Source organism: Conger conger, chromosome 16 (genome assembly GCF_963514075.1).
Source record: "Conger conger chromosome 16, fConCon1.1, whole genome shotgun sequence".
NCBI classification, from domain to species: Eukaryota; Metazoa; Chordata; class Actinopteri; order Anguilliformes; family Congridae; genus Conger; species Conger conger.
This window is the reverse complement of record NC_083775.1, coordinates 7,102,739-7,122,925: the sequence shown is the minus strand read 5'-3', so window position 1 is coordinate 7,122,925 and position 20,187 is coordinate 7,102,739. Positions and strand designations below refer to the sequence as shown.

General features: G+C 47.7%; 1 protein-coding gene across 2 annotated transcripts in view; it reads right to left on the bottom strand.

Moving 5' to 3' along the window:
- The window catches only part of LOC133114898 (growth factor receptor-bound protein 2), a 29,217-nt gene extending 11,111 nt beyond the window's left edge, over positions 1-18,106 (bottom strand). The window contains exons 1-2 of one of the 2 annotated variants that reach the window (XM_061224589.1): positions 18,030-18,106; positions 15,566-15,876 (exon numbers count right to left, since the gene is read on the bottom strand). In XM_061224589.1, the coding sequence (XP_061080573.1) occupies positions 15,566-15,643 (78 nt within the window). In that variant the 5' untranslated portion in view covers positions 15,644-15,876; positions 18,030-18,106. Of the gene's footprint in view, positions 1-15,565; positions 15,877-17,921 lie in introns of both variants that reach the window. The other variant, XM_061224590.1, reaches the window with a different exon arrangement.
- Between the last annotated feature and the right edge of the window lie 2,081 nt (positions 18,107-20,187).

Here is a 20,187-nt window from a genome sequence, read left to right as displayed (position 1 = left end):
CACTCTCTCTCTCTCACTCTCTCTCTCTCTCTCACTCACACACTCTCTCACTCACACACTCTCTCACTCACACACTCTCTCACTCACACTCTCTCACTCACACTCTCTCACTCACACTCTCTCACTCACACTCTCTCTCACTCACACACTCTCTCACTCACACACTCTCTCACTCTCTCACTCACTCACTCTCTCACTCTCTCACTCTCTCACTCTCTCACTCTCTCACTCACACTCTCTCACTCTCACAGCAGGACTGCTACAGTGCTCCCACATTAAAAGTTCAGCCAGAGTCCCTATGCTGCAGCTGAGCCTTTATACAATTTGCTGACTCAGCTAGCCTTTCTTTCTTCACCACACTGTGTGTGTGTGTGTGTGTGTGTGTGTGTGTGTGTGTGTGTGTGTGTGTGTCTCCCTGCTTGCGTCAGGGAGAGCAGCGGGGCTGGACCCCAGCTAGCCCCTCAGACACTGTGGGGCTGGACCCCAGCTAGCTCCTCAGACACTGCGGGGCTGGACCCCAGCTAGCTCCTCAGACACTGTGGGGCTGGACCCCAGCTAGCTCCTCAGACACTGTGGGGCTGGACCACAGCTAGCTCCTCAGACACTGCGGGGCTGGACCCCAGCTAGCTCCTCAGACACTGTGGGGCTGGACCCCAGCTAGCTCCTCAGACACTGTGGGGCTGGACCCCAGCTAGCTCCTCAGACACTGCGGGGCTGGACCCCAGCTAGCTCCTCAGACACTGTGGGGCTGGACCCCAGCTAGCTCGACACTGTGGGGCTGGACCACAGCTAGCTGAGACACTGTGGAGCTGAAACCCAGCTAGCTGAGACACTGTGAGCTAGCGGAGTCACTGTGGGGCTACACTGCACAGTTAACAGCCTCGCCTCATCACACGCCCTCTTCTGTGAGAGGCGCTTCATCGTCAGCTTTAGAAGGAGCCTGGCGACAATGAGCAAACGGGCCCTTAGCCTTAGCGCCGCAGCGGGAGGCGTAATCTCCTCACACAGACGGAGAGCACGTCTGTCCCGCAGGCTAACGGTGGCTAATGGTGGCTAACAGCGTGAGCAGATAAAGAGCGGCGTGGAGGATCGGGTGCCGTGACCGAAGCGGCCCGTTCTCTCCTTCCTCCGCTGACCTTTCTGCTCTCGGGGTGGAGGCGTGTTGACGGCGCGGCGGCGGCGTGTTGATTGTAAACACGCGTCTCGCGTTACTGTTTGGACAGGAGTGCTGAAGCAGCCCCGTGCAGGAGAGGCACATTTTCGCCACTGACTCGGATGCGGAAGCTTGTGTCAGGGGCAGCGAAGACCGTCACAAAGCTCGGTGCGGTGCTCTTCCCTGCGTTAATGAGCGGTGTCGTGCGACAGTCCTGTGGGTACTTCATGAGTATGGAGGTGCTGGACTGTGGGTACTTCATGAGTATGGAGGTGCTGGACTGTGGGCACTTCATGAGTATGGAGGTGCTGGACTGTGGGTACTTCAGGAGTATGGAGGTGCTGGACTGTGGGTACTTCATGAGTATGGAGGTGCTGGACTGTGGGTACTTCAGGAGTATGGAGGTGCTGGACTGTGGGTACTTCGTGAGTATGGAGGTGCTGGACTGTGGGTAATTCATGAGTATGGAGGTGCTGGACTGTGGGTACTTCATGAGTATGGAGGTGCTGGACTGTGGGTACTTCATGAGTATGGAGGTGCTGGACTGTGGTAATTCATGAGTATGGAGGTGCTGGACTGTGGGTAATTCATGAGTATGGAGGTGCTGGACTGTGGGTAATTCATGAGTATGGAGGTGCTGGACTGTGGGTAATTCATGAGTATGGAGGTGCTGGACTGTGGGTACTTCATGAGTATGGAGGTGCTGGACTGTGGGTACTTCAGGAGTATGGAGGTGCTGGACTGTGGTACTTCATGAGTATGGAGGTGCTGGACTGTGGGTAATTCATGAGCATGGAGGTGCTGGACTGTGGGTACTTCATGAGTATGGAGGTGCTGGACTGTGGGCACTTCATGAGTATGGAGGTGCTGGAGGGTAGGAACAGCAGGCAGATGAGGTGGTGGTGCTGGCTTTGTTCAAGTTATTTAAAAGCACTTTCCCGGGGGGGGGGGGGTGTGACCCCTCACCCTCCCCTGTTCCTTGTGATGTAATGTGACTCTCCCACAGTGTGTGTGTGGTGTGTGTGTGAGTTAATGTGTGTTTGAGAGTGTGTGTGAATGGTAAATGGTAAATGGCAGGCATTTATATAGCGCCTTATCCAAATCCCAACCAGCTCGTCAGGAGCATTTAGGGGTTTAGGTGTCTTGCTCAGGGACACCTCGTCACAGCCCGGGCGGGGGATCGAACCGGCAACCGTCCGACTGCCAGACTACTACTCCTACCGCCAGAACCATGTCGTGTGTGAGTGAGTTAATGCGTGTTTGAGAGTGTGAGTGAGCGAGCGAGTAAGTGTTCCTCTGAATGCTTTCCAGGGGTTAGGAGAGAAAAGGAAGAGGGAGAAGACACTTGTGTGGTCCAGAGAGAAAGGAGAGTGAAGATGCATGTTGCGTGAGAGAGAGCGTGCATTAATCTTGGGCCGGCAGATAAAGCTTCTCTATGCTTCTCGTGTCACAGGCATTTCCTCTGATACACACAGCTGCCTTCGCTCAAACACCCAGCGGTAAGTTCCAGAGAAATGCTTTTAAACACCGCAGACATCCAACCCCCCCATCCACGTTTGGAGGTTTGCTTAACCCCGTGAGGTGTGAGGTCACAACCATGTGATTGGAATGCACTCAACTGAACATTCTAATGCCGATGTCACAATCATTGCTGGTAATGGAGTTCTAGAACACAGACATAGGGCTTCTTCTGGAGGAAGCAGAAGAAGAAAAAAAATAAATAAATAAAAAATAAACTGCTATATCAGTACAGCACAGGACCTGCTGCCAGAGTGGTGTCCATGGTAACAGCCCTTTTCAGCAGATGCATCAAACCGGAACGTTGGTGTTCAGAACTTTCTGCATTAAGAACACGGTACACAGCTCAGCATGGGGGGAGGTGGGGGGGGGGGGGGGGGGGGGGATTTAAATATCACTCTGCAGACAGTCACACAGGATATGAAACTGCCACCCGCTGTCTGCAAAAATGATTGCAGCTGCTAAGATTTTCTACTATAGCTGCCACTGTGGCAGGTAACCAGCCAGGCTGTGTTGTAGTGTGAAACGCAGTGTGCTCGTGACAGCATGCAGCGGAGCATACGCGCCCAGCACAGAGGCTCCATCACACAGGGCTAGCCCAGCTGAGAGAGCCCCAGGCTGGCTGACTACCCAGCGATATCCTTTATCACCGTCTCCGTCCTTATAGTTGTGGTGTGGACGCTGCCACTTGAATCAGAACGATTATTAGAATGCTGTATGTGTAGTTATAGTTGTGGTTCTTGTTGTGGTCAGCGAGGATAGGCCTGAGCTGTGTGTGCTGGCAATGAATGGGCGCTGTGTGGGCGCTGTGTGAGCGTTGTGTGTGCGTTGTGTGTGCGTTGTGTGTGCGTTGTGTGAGCGTCGGAGGGAGTGAGCGAGCGAGAGAGAGAGGGAGTGAGCGAACGAGAGACAGAGAGGGAGTGAGCAAGGGAGAGTGAGAGAGAGAGAGAGAGATTACATGTGCCAAGACTGAAGAGTGTGGCAGGCATCACCCAGAAGAGACTGTGCATTGTCCATTCCTTCAGGGTTCCCACTCACACAGAATTAAAACATATATAAATATTACCGTTATTATTAAGGACATGCATTCGGTGGGTTAGTCTGGGCTATTTTGGGATAACGGCGGAACCAAACGCCTGATGAACGAAGACCTTTAGCTTGTTCTGTGTGCGCTCACCATTGGCGCAATCATTGGTCACGTTATTGATTTAGTGTGTGCTAAAAGGTTTTTTCGCACGCGAAAAGGTCTTCGTACATCAGGCTTCTCGACGGTCCGGCACGGCGACTCGTCTACGTGCGTTGTCGATGGCGACCGGCAGCCGAGGCGCCGTGACGCACAAAGCAGGGCTCCGCCCAGTCGCCTGCAGAGGCGTGCCCGGCACGCGGACGTCTCCGGACGGGACGATCGGCCACAATGCGCCGGCCCTACTCCTACTCCTACTGTACTCCCCTCCCCTCCTACTCCTACTATACCCCCTACCCCTACTCCTACTGTACTCCCCTCCCCTCCTACTCCTACTATACCCCCTACCCCTACTCCTACTGTACTCCCCTCCCCTCCTACTCCTACTATACCCCCTACCCCTACTCCTACTGTACTCCCCTCCCCTCCTACTCCTACTATACCCCCTACCCCTACTCCTACTGTACTCCCCTCCCCGCCTACTCCTACTATACCCCCTACCTACTCCTACTGTACTCCCCTCCCCTCCTACTCCTACTATACCCCCTACCCCTACTCCTACTGTACTCCCCTCCCCTCCTACTCCTACTATACCCCCTACCCCTACTCCTACTGTACTCCCCTCCCCTCCCCTCCTACTCCTACTATACCTCCTACCCCTACTCCTACTGTACTCCCCTCCCCTCCTACTCCTACTATACCCCCTACCCCTACTCCTACTGTACTCCCCTCCCCTCCTACTCCTACTGTACTCCCCTCCCCTCCTACTCCTACTGTACTCCCCTCCCCTCCTACTCCTACTGTACTCCCCTCCCCTCCTACTCCTACTATACCCCCTACCCCTACTCCTACTCCTACTATACCCCCTACCCCTACTCCTACTGTACCCCCCTCCCCTCCTACTCCTACTGTACCCCCCTCCCCTCCTACTCCTACTATACCCCTACCCCTACTCCTACTATACCCCCTACCCCTACTCCTACTGTACCCCCCTCCCCTCCTACTCCTACTGTACCCCCCTCCCCTCCTACTCCTACTGTACCCCCCTCCCCTCCTACTCCTACTGTACCCCCCTCCCCTCCTACTCCTACTGTACCCCCCTCCCCTCCTACTCCTACTGTACCCCCCCTCCCCTCCTACTCCTACTGTATCCCCTACGCATCCTACTCTGTGTGGCCCAGCCTGCTGCCCTGTACTCATGGGCTGTGGGTGATCAGAGGGAGTAAGGAGCACGGAGCACCCAAACAGCTGCTGTAAGGGGGGGGGGTCACAACGGTAAAGCAGTTAGCAAGCAGGCACTGCAGGAACGTCAGCAGTGTAGCGCTGGGGTTCAGTAACTCTCAAAAACATCAACTCTACTGGATTAGCTCTTTAGTTGTCCCATCCCTACGATCAATTCTTTACATTACATTACATTATTGGCATTTGGCAGACGCTCTTATCCAGAGCAATGAACAGTTGATTAGACCAAGCAGGAGACAATCCTCCCCAGGAGCAATGCAGGGTTAAGGGCCTTGCTCAAGGGCCCAACGGCTGTGCGGATCTTATTGTGGCTACACGGGGATCAAGCCACCGACCTTGCGGGTCCCAGCCATGTACCTTAACCACTACGCTACAGGGTCATGTACCTTAACCACTACGCTACAGGCCGCCCTGGTATTTTCCCTCTGAACCAGCTGCGAACCCAGAGAACAGCAGGTGTGAAAAACTAGTGCACACTCAAACGTTTAGGGAAATCCTATAAAAATCTTGTTTATGCTTTTACGGGGGTTAGACAGAATAAGCGTTGGAGTGTGTACAGACAGAGTCATGATGTCAGGCAGACAGGTCATGGGTCATGTCTCGAGGGGAAAAAGAACCACTGATTCAGATCCTTCTTGCGGTAACATTGTCAAATATAAACATTGTAGCCCATGTGATAAAAAGATTACGCCCAATGAGAGCTAAGCCATATTGTTTATTATAAAAAAACTACTACAGGTATCTGGCGGACACTTCTATCCAAACCGACTTACTGCTGATTAGACCAAGCAGGGCACAATCCCCCCAGGAACAACGTGGGGTTAAGGGTTCAACAGCTTTGCGGATCTTATCGTGGCGACACCGGGGCTTGAACCACCAACCTTCCGGGTCACAGTCATGTACCTTAAGTCTGGCAAATGATAACCACCTTTTCAGAGAGAAGACTGGATTTAAATGTGCTCATTGTGTTGTTCTGCGGTCGGATAATGACGCCGTTGAGAATGTCTAGCCCCTGCGCCGGCTAGTGAGGCCTGGCCGCGGACGAGGTGCTGAAGTTGGACGTGGCCCAGGTGCGGTAAAGGGCTTTTCCCTGGCCCACACCAGCAAATGAAAGCTCTGGTTCCGTGTGAACACCCATCAACGCCCCAGAACATTTAAATGACTGAAAAAAAAAAAATCCCCACCACATTAGTCAAACGACTCAAATCATGCTTAGCAGCACAGCTTCCTCTTTCAGGGTGTGGTGTGCAACGGGGCGGCGATCATAACCGTAAATTCAGCCGCACCAGCACACCAGAGGCTGCCTCGGTGCGTGCTCTGGAAAAGGGCCGCAAATCTGCTGCGTCTAACCGGCAACTTGCCAAAATGCAAACGTGAAGACGTTTCCGGTCTCTCGCTCACGTCTGCACACTCACATCCATTACGTTACATTATGGGCATTTGGCAGACGCTCTTACAGAGCGACGTACAGTTGATTAGACCAAGCTGAGGAGACAATCCTCCCCTGGAGCGATGCGGGGTTAAGGGCCTTGCTCAAGGGCCCAACGGCAGTGCGGATCTTATTGTGGCTACACCGGGATTCAAACCCCCAACCTTGCCTGTCCCAGTCGTGTACCTTAACCACTACGCTACAGGCCGCCCATTGACAATGTTACTTTCCTGTTCATAAACTTCTAAATGTATGTACTACGAGTAAAGAGTTTGGAATCACTGAGAAATGTTTAGGTTAGAACATAAATCGATCAGAAAATACAGCCAAGATAATGTTACAAATTACTATTACGGTTTGAAATAAAAAAAATGTAATGCAATCTTTACATAGGGTTGAAAGAAAGCTCCTTTTTCAGCAGTCCTTACCCCAGTGAAATAACCACACACTGCTTTACCTCATCCTTAAGTAATCATGCTAACGTGCCGATTTGTCTAAGAGCACTAAGCTTGTGTGTATGAGCGTTAGTGCGTACATGTGTGTATGAGTACATGTGTGCATGTATATACAAGTGTGCATGTGTGTGTATGAGGGTGCGTTTGCATGTGTATGTTTGAATGTTTGTGTGTGCATGTGTGTGCGTGTGTGTACGAGTGTGCATTTGCATGTGTGTATGTTTGTGTGTTCGTGTGTGTTCGTGTGTGTGTGTGTGTGTGTGTGTATGAGAGTTGTGTTACCAGCCTGAAACCTGCTCTGACAGAAACAGGAAGGCTGTAGAAACCCACACAGCAGCAGCACCAGCTACAGACACATGCACCAGCAGAGCTGTTTCAGCTACAGACACATGCACCAGCAGAGCTGTTACAGCTACAGACACATGCACCAGCAGAGCTGTTTCAGCTACAGACACATGCAGCAGCAGAGCTGTTTCAGCTACAGACACATGCACCAGCAGAGCTGTTTCAGCTACAGACACATGCACCAGTAGAGCTGTTTCAGCTACAGACACATGCACCAGTAGAGCTGTTTCAGCGACAGACACATGCACCAGCAGAGCTGTTTCAGCTACAGACACATGCACCAGCGGAGCTATTTCAGCTACAGACACATGCACCAGTAGAGCTTCTTCAGCTACAGACACATGCACCAGCGGAGTGTGTGTGTGTATTAGTGTGAGCTAGTCTGAGCGTATCTGTGACGTTTGTATATGTGTATGCGTGGATACCCTTGGCAGGTTCCAGGTGAGAAGCTGGATCACACACTGTGTGTGTGTGCATGTGTGTGTGTGAGTGCAAGTGTGTGAGTGAGTGTGACTGTGAGTGTGTGTGTATGTGTATGTGTATGTGTATGTGTATGTATGTGTGAGTGAGTGAGTGAGTGAGTGAGTGTTTGTGTGTGTGTATGTATGTGTGTATGTGTGAGTGAGTGTATGTGTGTATGTGTGAGTGAGTGAGTGAGTGAGTGAGTGTTTGCGTGTAAGTATGTGTGTGTGTATGTATGTGTGTGTATGTGTGAGTGAGTGTGTGTGTGAGTGTATGTGTATGTGTGAGTGAGTGAGTGAGTGAGTGAGTGAGTGAGTGAGTGAGTGAGTGAGTGTTTGTGTGTGTGTATGTATGTGTGTGTGTATGTGTGAGTGAGTGTATGTGTGTATGTGTGAGTGAGTGAGTGAGTGAGTGTGTGAGTGAGTGTATGTGTGAGTGAGTGAGTGAGTGAGTGAGTGTGTGTGTGTATGTGTGAGTGAGTGTATGTGTGGTGTATGTGTGTATGTGTGAGTGAGTGAGTGAGTGAGTGAGTGAGTGAGTGAGTGAGTGAGTGAGTGAGTGAGTGTGTGAGTGTGTGAGTGAGTGAGTGAGTGAGTGAGTGTGTGTGTGTGTGTGTGTGTGTGTGTGTGTGAATGTGTGTGTGTGAGGTTTCAAGTGAGAAGCTGGACCACGCTGTGACTCTGCAGACTGCGGACAGGATGAAGGAAGACCTTTGGGTGGCGGTTTGACCACGTGCAATTACACCCACACCCACACCAACACCCACACCGTCAATCTCTGCGATTTCCTCTCCAGCGCAACTTGGGCCCAGACCGGCCCCCTCTCTCAATTTTCATCAAAACCAAACCACCACACCTGCCCTCTCATTTTCAATCAACCTCCCCAATTCCCAGTCAAACCCAAAATGCTCCTGTTAACAGCTGCAGCCAGACTATCCACCCTAGACCCAGCTGCGTCTTCAGTACGAGTGACAGGATGTCCTGTGAAAAGTACAACTTATCAAACAGGAGAGGCACCCACATTCATTTTAATAATTAATAATAATAGGCTATTTAGCTGACGCTTTTTCTCCAAAGCGACTTTGAGTTACTTTGACTAAGCAGGGGCCAATCCCACCCGGAGCAATGTGGGTTTAAGGGCCCAACCACTGTGTGGATCTTATCGTGGCAACGCCAGGGCTTGAAACACCAACCTTCTGGGCCCCAGTCATGCACCTCGGCCACTAGGCTACAGGCAGTCCCATTTTACTTGTTTTCACACAAAAATCTCACGTGAAATCTCTCTGCCCAGCTTAACAATATGCATCTTTCCTGACTGACACCAAGAGTAATATTTATTGTACATACAGCTTTTTTTTGTATATAATGCTGTAAGGCTCACATCACCATCTGTAAGCAGAGCGTTCTCCAGAGAGCAGTAGGAAACCGACACTGCTGTCCATTACAGGCAAAACAGGCTTAATGCTTTTCAGTTGCCGCTTAGGCATGAAGTGATCACATCAACAGCGGCACTGTAGATAAAGGGCCACATATACACAATGTTCATATACATATACACAAGCCTGTTCATCAACTGGGTCAAACCAGAAGCAATTTTACTGAAGCGAATAGCAACAAGTAGATTGCCACAAACTGACAAGGAGCTTTAGAAAATTTCATAATAACCTGCTATTTAGCTGACTTACAGTTGATTAGACTAAGCAGGGGACAATCCTCCCCCTGGAGCAATGTGGGGTTAAGGGCCTTTCTCAAATGCCCAACGGCTGTGCGGATCTTAACGTGGAACCACTGATCGTGCGGGTCCCAGTCATGCACCTTAACCACGAGGCTACAGGCTGCCCCAGTACATGGTAAATTAAGTGAAAAATGTTCCGCTTGTGTTTGCTTCCTACAGTAAGCCATTTGAATACCAATATGCCAATATATTACCCTGTATCTCTATTTAAATTTTAGCCCAGTTTAAATGTGGGGTTTTTAAGGATACAGTATCATGCCACGTAACACAATAAAACTGGAGACACCGTTTTCCTTATAGCCCTGTTGTCAAGGTTGCTCTACTGGCAAAGAGACGGAGCTAACGACAAAGCCATTTAGCAAGATAAGAGCGCAATATAACTGATGCCGTAAACAGAGTGTCAGCAGAGTTTGGCACCAGCCACATTGCTAACACTGCCCTCCAGAGCCTGGCTCATCTGCCCGTAGAGACAGAGTCAACAAGCTCAACTGGGAAAAAAGATATTACATTACATTATTGGCATTTGACAGACGCTTTTATCCAGAGCGACGTACAGTTGATTAGACTAAGCAGGAGACAAATCCTCCCCTGGAGCAATGCAGGGTTAAGGGCCTTGCTCAAGGGCCCAACGGCTGTGCGGATTTTATTGTGGCTACACCGGCATTAGAACCACCGACCTTGTGTGTCCCAGTCATTTACATTAACCACTACGGTACAATAATTTTCAAAATTGTGTTCCAGGAGAGAGCTCAACATCAGAGACCCCCCCCCCCCCCCAGGCAATGTTCTGGAATGTTCCTCTCTGGACTGAAGGGGAGCGATGGGAGACTTGAGATGACACTGAATATCAGGACATTTTAGGACAGTGCCCAGCTCATTGCAGTGTCTGCGTTACGCACCCTTCTGAATCATCCTGGCCACATCACACACGGGTGGCCGCATCTTCCCGACTGGATCGCGTGTATTCCTTAATCTTCCCTACACTACGGAAAACAAAGGCCCGTTCTTCTGCCAGCATTATGACAAGAAACGCTCTAGTCCACCGACCGTCTAAAACTGCACCCAAGAAACACTTGCCAAATAAAAACGATGTCCAGCGCAGTGACATCATCTCACTTCTTAACCAATAGAATTGTTTGGCGATCGAGCACACTGCATGACGTGCTACATTTTCTTGGACGTCTGCTTTGGCAGACAACCAAAGCATCAATTTTCCACAAAATAAGCAATTTGTAATGAAATGGACACGTGAGAAAACAGGGCACGATGTAGCAACCGCCTGTTCTGCAATTCCTCAGCCTGTCTGAGGCCCCGGAAAGTAGGCTACATTATCTATGGTTCATTTTTTTTTTTTGCTGAGTCAGCAAAAAGCACCGACGTGTCGCAACAAAGGCATTTCTGCAGAGTTCTCTTGAAAAAGTAACTCATACTTTGACACGGATGGCAGCTTCGGGTGTCCTTGGTAAGGATCAGACGGCCTTTGACCAAACGACAGCAGTAACAGGTAACAGGCAATGCCAGGGATACGAATTGTGGCTTGAACTCAGATGCTCGCACATGCGCAAACACACACACACAGTCTCACAGACACACTCATACATGCACAGTTTCCCTCTCCTTCCCCCTCTCACTCACACTCACTCACTCACACTCACACACACACACACACACACACACACACACACACACACACACACCCCCACACACACACACACACACACACACACACACTCCGTTACTCTCTCCCTATCTCTCACACACACACACACAAACACACACACACACACACAAACACACACGCACGCACACTCAAGTTCCTCTCTCACACTCACACTCACACTCACACTCACACTCACACTCACACTCACACTCACACTCACACTCACACTCACACACACACTCACACACACACACACACACACACACACACACACACACACACTCACACACTCACACACTCACACACTCACACACTCACACACTCACACACACACTCACACACTCACACACTCACACAGTTTCTCGCACTCACTCACACAAACACACACACGTTGCATGAACACACACACACACACACACACACCCCCACCCCCACACACCCCCACACACACACACACTCCGTTACTCTCTCCCTATCTCTCACACACACACACACACACACACACACACACACGCACACGCACACGCACACGCATGCGCGCACACTCAAGTTCCTCTCTCTCTCGCACACACACTCATGCAGACAGATGTGCGAAGTCGCATGCAGACAGATGTGCGCAGGCCTTAGCCTGTGAAGAGAATCCAGGCCTAAAGAATAAACAGTGGAAGAGAAGCGGTGGACCGCCAGCTAAACAGTGCTGCAGGACAGCCATTCGGCACAGAAACGCTCACGTCAGACTCATCCAAACAACCAGCTACGCACAGTTAGGATACGCAGAAACATGCAGATATCACACAGGGATAAGAGCATGCAAAAAGCCTTTAAAACATTAATCGGCCACTGGAATTCCCTCGTTTAGAAAACGCCGGAAATCAGGCTGAGATAGCGTGCGGCTTTTTTCCATTTTAAAGGCTTAAATTATTCACCGCGTGGCGAGGGAGTGTTCTACGGCGTCCGGGAGGGACAGAAGTCAGCGGGACACTTTGCAAAAACACGGACGGCTGAAATGCGCCGTGCTGATTTAGAACACGTTCTGGATACGGAAGGGTTTCCTTCTCTGTCTAGACTGCGCATTACTTGACAAACCGCAAATGCCCTGATGATGCAAATTCAACAGAAAACAAACAAAAATAACCCACGGCCCTCCAGACAATGACACGCAGACAGTGGTGCTGCTAAATGAACAGAATCCAGCCTTGCAGAAGCCTTTATGTGCCGTTGGTCCTTCAGTCGGGGAGCAGAGAGGGGAGACGACTCCATCCCTGCTGTGATTGGACCAGGGGGGTGTTCCTACACAGACTGTGAGCACACCGGTGATTACATTACAGTTACTTAGCTGACACTTTGATCCGAAGCAACTTACAGTTGATTAGACTAAGCCGGGGACAGCTGAAATCAAGCAGTGCGGGGTTAAGCGCCTTGCTCAGGGACCCGTCAGCTTATCGTGGGGGGGCTCGAACCAACAACCTTCCGGGTCGCAGTCACGTACTTTAATCACTACTCTACAGACTGATCAGAGACCAACTCTACCGTTTCGACAGGCAGCGTGGCATAGCGATTAGGAGAACTGAGCGTGAAACTGAGAGGCTGCGGGTTTGATTGCCAAGTGGGGGAGGGGGGGCACAGCCATCGTACTGCTTCAGCATGGGAACCTGCGAGAATTAGGCAAATGTCAGTTTCGAAGCCACATCAGTTATAGACGTGGCTTCTACTTCTAACTCCTGAAAGGAACATTTTATGAGTTGGAAATGTCCTTTAAGATGCCGGACCTCGATTGGTTTCCGGGTCAGAAGCAAAGCAAAAAAAAAAAAAAAAAAAGAAGTGAAGAAAAATAAGTGATTGGAAAGAGTCCGAGGACCGTCTCAAAGGCCACGAAGCTCTGACCTCACAGAGCTAAAACACCCCTCACAGGCCTGGAAGCTGTGACCTCACAGAGCTAAAACACCCCTCACAGGCCTGGACACTGACCTCACAGAGCTAAACCACCCCGCACAGGCCTGGAAGCTGTGACCTCACAGAGCTAAAACACCCCTCACAGGCCTGGAAGCTGTGACCTCACAGAGCTAAAACACCCCTCACAGGCCACGAAGCTCTGACCTCACAGAGCTAAACCACCCCTACCTCATCTCACCATCTAACTCACAATGTAGCTGGTAACCATGACGATAGTCTCCGTTCCTCAAGCTCCAATCCCAGCCCTCGCATTAAGAGCCCTGGCGACGGCCGCCCTGGTGACGGCGCTTTCCCCACATTATTCCCACATGTGATTTAGCCGACGCGTTTATCCAACGCGACCTACAGTCGATTAGACACATAGCTGCTCAAGGGCCCAACAGCCTGCGCAGATCTTATCGTGGCTAAATCGAGGATCGAACCACCAGCCGTCTACCTAGGCTACAGGCTGCCGGCACTCTGTACACACACTCATTTGTTTCAACTTTATAACGCAATAAAAATGCTTCACGTTATAAAAAAAAAAAAAATACAAAATGACATTGACACATGCAGGCGCGGTTAGCGTCAGGTTAGCATGGTCGGGTCGGCCGTTACACAGCGGGCTTCCCCCAGAAGTGGGCAGTGCAGGGGCCTTCTCTTCCCCTTTCTGTGTAAAATCAGGCCCCCGGAGCCGGTTGTGCAACCGACCTCAGTTCTGGGAAAAATGTCATGAGCCCACAGGCAAGCTGTATTTCAGACCAAGAGACAGAGTGTCTCTTCTTCTGTAACGCACAAACTTCTGCTTCAGTTCGCATGCGTTTAAAAATGGAAAACAAAAAAAAAAACACAAGAAAATTGACATCTGAACATCAATTTCCATCAGTATCACAGAAGCCATCCCTCCCGAGCCGGCATCCCCACTCCACAGGAAAAGAAGATGATCTTGTGCTTTTAGTGCGCTGCCGTGCAACAGTAATGAAGCATTTTCCCTTCTGAATTCACAGGCTCCTTCACGCCTTCTTGTTTCGGGGTAATGGATGTTTTTACGAGACTGAAATGCAAAAAGACGGAAAACCCTGCACAGTGCTCCTCACTGCTCCCACGTATAAAACCCAGACAACCTTCTCACCCCTTCCCACCCCTTCTCACCCCTTCCCACCCCATAGATGTCAGCTTATCACCGAGTCGAGACATTTCGAGGGATTTGAAACTGAATGATTTAAGAATCAGAAACAGGCACATGCACTAATTGGCAGGCCAATGTGTCCTCAGTGAAGCAGTGTTTTCTCCTTTCAGTTCTGCTGCACTAGGCAAAGCGACTTAGCCCATTTTTCAAACAGCCCCATGACAGTTTTAACGCTATGTTTTACACTGTTAGAGGTGAATGTATGAACTCTGGATAATGCCAACCCAGTGCTGGGCTCTTCAGAGCCTCTTCTCAGGATCAACCCGCCCTAAAGACCGGCCCCCCCAGGACCCTTGGATTCCTATTTCCCCACATACCTTCAAAAGAATATGCTGACTGTTCCCACCAATAGCAGATTGCAACAATTTCAGATATTATAAAATGGATGAATGAAAAATAGCTTTTAAAAAAAAAAAAGAGCAAAACCCCTCACAGCTTGGTAAAAGGAAGCGATTACCATCCTTTGCGAGATGTGTGATAAGATCTCTGTAACTTTCCTTGAAACCATTTGACAAGCACTTCCTTTTACTCTCTCTGAGTAAAAAGAAATATGCTATTGCAAAAATCTGAATGTTGTTTTGGCAAAAAATAAAAAATCTAAATAAAAAATAAAATACTTTTGATACCAGAATATGGCTGAAAACATCCAGGATTCAGTAAAACAAGCAAAACAAAACGAAAAAAATGCCCCAAAACCAAACAACGGCACAAAGTGCAAATTAAACAAAAATCTAGAATGCGAAGGCAACTAAACTGCCAGTTGTGCCGTTCCAACTGGGATGGACAACCCAATTCAGACCGACAAGGCCTCGGGAACACCTGCACAGAAACATTAACATCAGCACAACACCAACGGCTTTACCGTTGAGTATATGCAATTTGAGTATATGCAATTCAAGTGTGCCCTTCACGGCACGGCGCAGCAGGATTACAGCGAGATATGGAAAGCAGAATCAATTACACGCGGCAGAACAGAGAGTAATACCGGGGTAAGACCATCAACATCCGCTAGTATCGTGTCAAGCAATAATCATCATCAGGGCATTTGTTGCAGGGACGTAATTAAATCACGTGAAACACAGGATTGTTGAGATAAGAGCAGACCGGTTGCACAGAAACACCAAGGGCTTACAAGTTAGAAAGAGGATGAACATAGTTGGCACTTTTTTGTTTTTTTTGTTTACATCACTTGAAAGACAATGGTTACGGACACACAAGGATATCAGCAATGGACACCCACAGATCATAAAACACACGAGTTACCTTGAGGACTTCCCCGCGTTTGAAACTTAGCTCGTCGTCTGCAGTTGCTTTAAAATCGTATTTGGCAATGGCCTCCATAGTGTGTGATGCTTAACACCTGCGTGCCGCTCCGTAGAACCGGTACTGGAAATGCTTGCAGCGTCCTGGAGCGGTTAATTCCTCGGTGAGCGGAGACAAAACACTTTTTAATCTAAAAATACTATCAATAAAAAAATCCAGAATCATATGATCGTTTGTTCCGAGTCCCTCCTCCCTTCGGCAGGTCGTGCCCTGGCGGCTAGTTCCTCATATAAAGGTCGTTAGTCGGGTACCTGTAAATAAAAATAAATAAAAAAACTGCATAAATAATCCCAGGCTTGGTGAATCACAATGTATAAAATGACAGGAAGATTTAAAACACTTTCATGGAACCGCGCCCGACACGCGACTGGCGTTGAAAGGCAACGCGTTTCAAAAGAGGAAGGAAATCACATTGTTGACGTTACCAGTAACCCAGTAAGGCCGAGCTTGCACAAAGAATGCCTAATAAGAAATGAGAAAGGCTATTTTGTCCAATGAGAACGCATTTAGACAGTGAATCCTTCATCCAATAATCGGACAGCATTTCACAGCTTGGAATATTAGTTTTCAGCAATTAGTCACAATGTTAAAGCTCGCGCAAGGGCGAGAGACATCACAGTTCTGTACACAATACACATTCTCCTATATTTAAACCTACAGCTTCGGTTCAACCCTTCCTATGCGAATACGGTTATTTGTATCATTTATTTAGGGGCGCAACCTTTTTATTTGAATTATTCAATGTAAAACAACACTGTTGATTTTAGAATTTTGACCAGTCGTTCATTTTCTGCACATACATGTTCTGAATCCGGAAAATATGTTTGTTCGTAAAAACAAATGTTATCAGCACTTTATGACAGAATATTAGAAGTTAGATTTTACACAGACACATACCATAAGCTATGGAACAAAAATTTGACATGGCCTCAATGTTTATACAGAGCTCTATACTCGAACCCCAGATGGCCAAAAAATCCATAAAATCTCGATGTTTTGCAAATAAACTGCAAATGGCTAAACAAGTTTAGGTTATGTCCTTACGTCCACTGACATGACATGACATTGTCAAATCTCGTAGCGTACCCAATGTTTTGACAGCTAGTTTACCTAGTCGTTCCCTCATACGTGAAGAGAAATAAACAATTAACGTCAGATTAATATTTTCATTATCTAGCTCTATGGAATTAAATGCCTTTGGAATTGGGGTTCGAGATGTTATCCTAGATGTTAAAACAGAGGATTTTGAGGAAAGACACGAGACCGTGTTTGAAGTGGTAAAAGCGTAACATTCACACTAAACTGGCTGACGTAAGAAATAAATAGCTATATAATACTATAATACTTAACATCGTTCTACCTAAAGTTAGCTAGGTAGCTAGTTATATCATTTTACAGTCAGCAAGTTGTAAATGAAGGTTCGGAAGAAAATCGATCTAATCTTATCTTCATCGACTAATGAGCCGCAGGTTGCTTGCTAACTTGCAAGACTTTGCTAACAGTGTTGCTTTCTAGATTGTTCTGTTGTTATGCTAACAAGCTATATTGTGTAGTTTGCCAACTAATGGGTTTTGTACAGGTTGCGTATTTATACAGGTCTGGAATCACACTATGCTAGGTAGTTAGTACTAGTTGTAACTAGCTACAAGTTAGTGGAAATCTAACTTCAAGATAAATCAACTTCTATCAGACTAGCTAACGTTAGGCTAATGAACGTAAGCTAGCTACCTAGCTAAATTGCTAGTCAACGTTAGCTAGTCTAGCTAAATAACGTACCGTTCTGGCAAACACCCACGGACTGTATAAAAATAACAGTAAATTCTTCTAACAAGCATCTGGCAGGCTAGCTAGTTGTCATTAAGGTGTTCCCAACTTGTTAGCCAATGGTGGCGACTTGTCATCGAACTATGCGCTGAAGACTGGTTTTTGGCTAACGTTAGATCGCTCTGGGCAGCTTAGCGATGCAAGTTGCCAGTGCCAGGTTGGCTGGGTGGCCAGTTTGAACTGTGTGATTTATCAACGTGGACTTAACATATACTCTTGTTCTCTAGCGTACGATACTTTTGTCATTTAGCGCAAGCTAGGCTTCAATCTGCCTTCTAACGAATAATACTTAAATATGCACAGACGCTAGCTTCGTCAAAAACCGAGACAAGGAGGCCTTCAAACCGAAAAACGACAAAAACATTTTCCTCTTAGCTCGCAAGCTAACGTTAGCTGACTGACGTTAGGAAACAATGTTAGCTGGGCTAGCCTATTTAGCTAGCTAGAGAATGTAAACAAGGCAACAACTCACCCTTCTGCTAAATCGCAATAATTCAGAGTTAACTCCCACGTTTATTGCACCTAATCCTGATATATTGCTTTTAAAGTGTGTTATTGTGCATATCTGAGTAATATTTACCTTATTTCTTTTAAAATTCTATATTTTATTTCCGCTTCCTTTCAGATGCAGCCTGTTAGCTGCTACTATCGTCCGCTAGTCGGACTAAATCTCGCGACACGTTCCACTGCGCGATAATTTGGAAACGAAAGAAAGGGAATGTATTATGGGAGACTGAGTTTAATCATATGTCGGCGATCTAAAAACTCCTTGGTATTCAGCATATGGCAATGTATTTGAATAATGAAACGCATACTTTGCACCCATATTTCAATGCTACGTACGTAGAAATCTTATATTAAGCTTTCACTGCTCTATTTAATAGTGAGCATAATAGCGGAAGTATCGTTCCCGAAACATCCACTACCTCCCTGTGGTCCAGATTTGATACTGCGGAATGTAGACTACGATTAGATTAAAATGTATTCGTTGTAATCCAGTCCTGGTGCAATGCCCAGTTCCATCGTGCCATTTACACTTGGTTCTGTTACTGAGAGCAAATTAAAATATTTGTCAGAGTACATTGTTATTTTACCACATATATACTTGGCAAAACATATACTTATTGGTACTTATTGTTACGTCCTGCGTAAGATCACTGAGCGCTATTTGTGATTAACTTCCAAAACTAATAAACGATGTGCTTTAAATAATATCTCCATTTATTGGAAAGGTAGGTTCTAACAAAAAGCCACGTGCGTGCCCCACAATCATATTGTGCAATACCAAAACATGAGCAGACAGTGGAAAGAACGACATCTTGCGGCGATTTTAAATAACAGCACGAGCGTTTTCACTTTTCGAAAACTATGTGGGCTTTGACCTCAAAAAAACGTATTAATTTGGCGATGGGATTTGTTGTGTCAATTTGCTCTAAAATGGGACTACACATTACAATGTATGCTACTAGCTATGTAAAGAACAACAGGTAGAATCTGTGTAATCACCTCTCCAAAAGGGTTTGTTGCCGCTTTGGGTGTTTTTTGCTTCAGCATGGTCCTTTTTTGCCCTGGCCTTCAGATTCTTCCAGCTACCTCGGGACGCCTGGCACCTCCCCCTCGCCTCACCTGCACTTCTCGGTCACGACTGCTGTCTGTTCTGGCCCCACGGTGGTGGAATGACTTTCCTGTGGATGTCAGAACAGCAGTCTTTGACCACTTACAAACGCAGACTGAATAGTCATCTCTTCAGGCTGCACCTTTCCCTCCCTACCGCACCGCCATGATTAGCTTTGTGTATGCCATAGATTATAATGGCACATATATATATATATACATATATATATACAGTGGGAGCAATAATTATTTGATCCCTTGCTGATTTTGTAGGTTTGCCTACTTACAAAGAATGGAACTGTGTAGAATTTTAATCATAGGTACATTTTAACATTGAGAGACAGAATATCACAAAATAATCCACAATAACAACATCATATACATTTTATAAATTTATTATCGTATTTTTGCATGAAATAAGTATTTGATCCCCTACCAATCAGCAATAATTCTGGCTCCCACAGACCAGTTCGTTTTCCATTAAGAAGCACTCCTAATCTCAACTCATTACCCAAAACACCTGGGTCAAATCGTTACATCGTTATGTAGCTGTATAAAAGACATCCGTCCACACAATCAATCAGATTCCAACGTTTCCACCATGGGCAAGACAAAGGCGCTGTCTAAGGACATCATGGACAAAATTGTAGACCTGCACAAGGCTGGGATGGGCTACAAGAAAATAAGCAAGCAGCTTGGTGAGAAGTTAACAACTGTTGGAGCAATTATTAGAAAATGGAAGAAACACAAAGTCACTGCCAATCTCTCTCGGTCTGGGGCTCCACGCAAGATCTTGTCTCGTGGGATATCAATGATCATGAGAAAGGTCAGGGATCAGCCCAGTACTACACAGGAGGAGCTGTGTATGTGTTAATGACCTGAAGGCAGTTGGGACCACAGTCACGAAGAGAACCATCAGTAACACACTACACCGTGAAAGATTAAAATCCTGCTGCGCGTGCAAGGTACCTCTGCTGAAGAAGGCACATGTACAGGCCCGTCTGATGTTTGCCAAAGAACACCTGGATGATCCAGAGGAGGCTTGGGAGAAGGTGATGTGGTCAGATGAGACCAAAATAGAGCTATTTGGCATCAACTCGACTCGCCGTGTTTGGAGGAAGAGA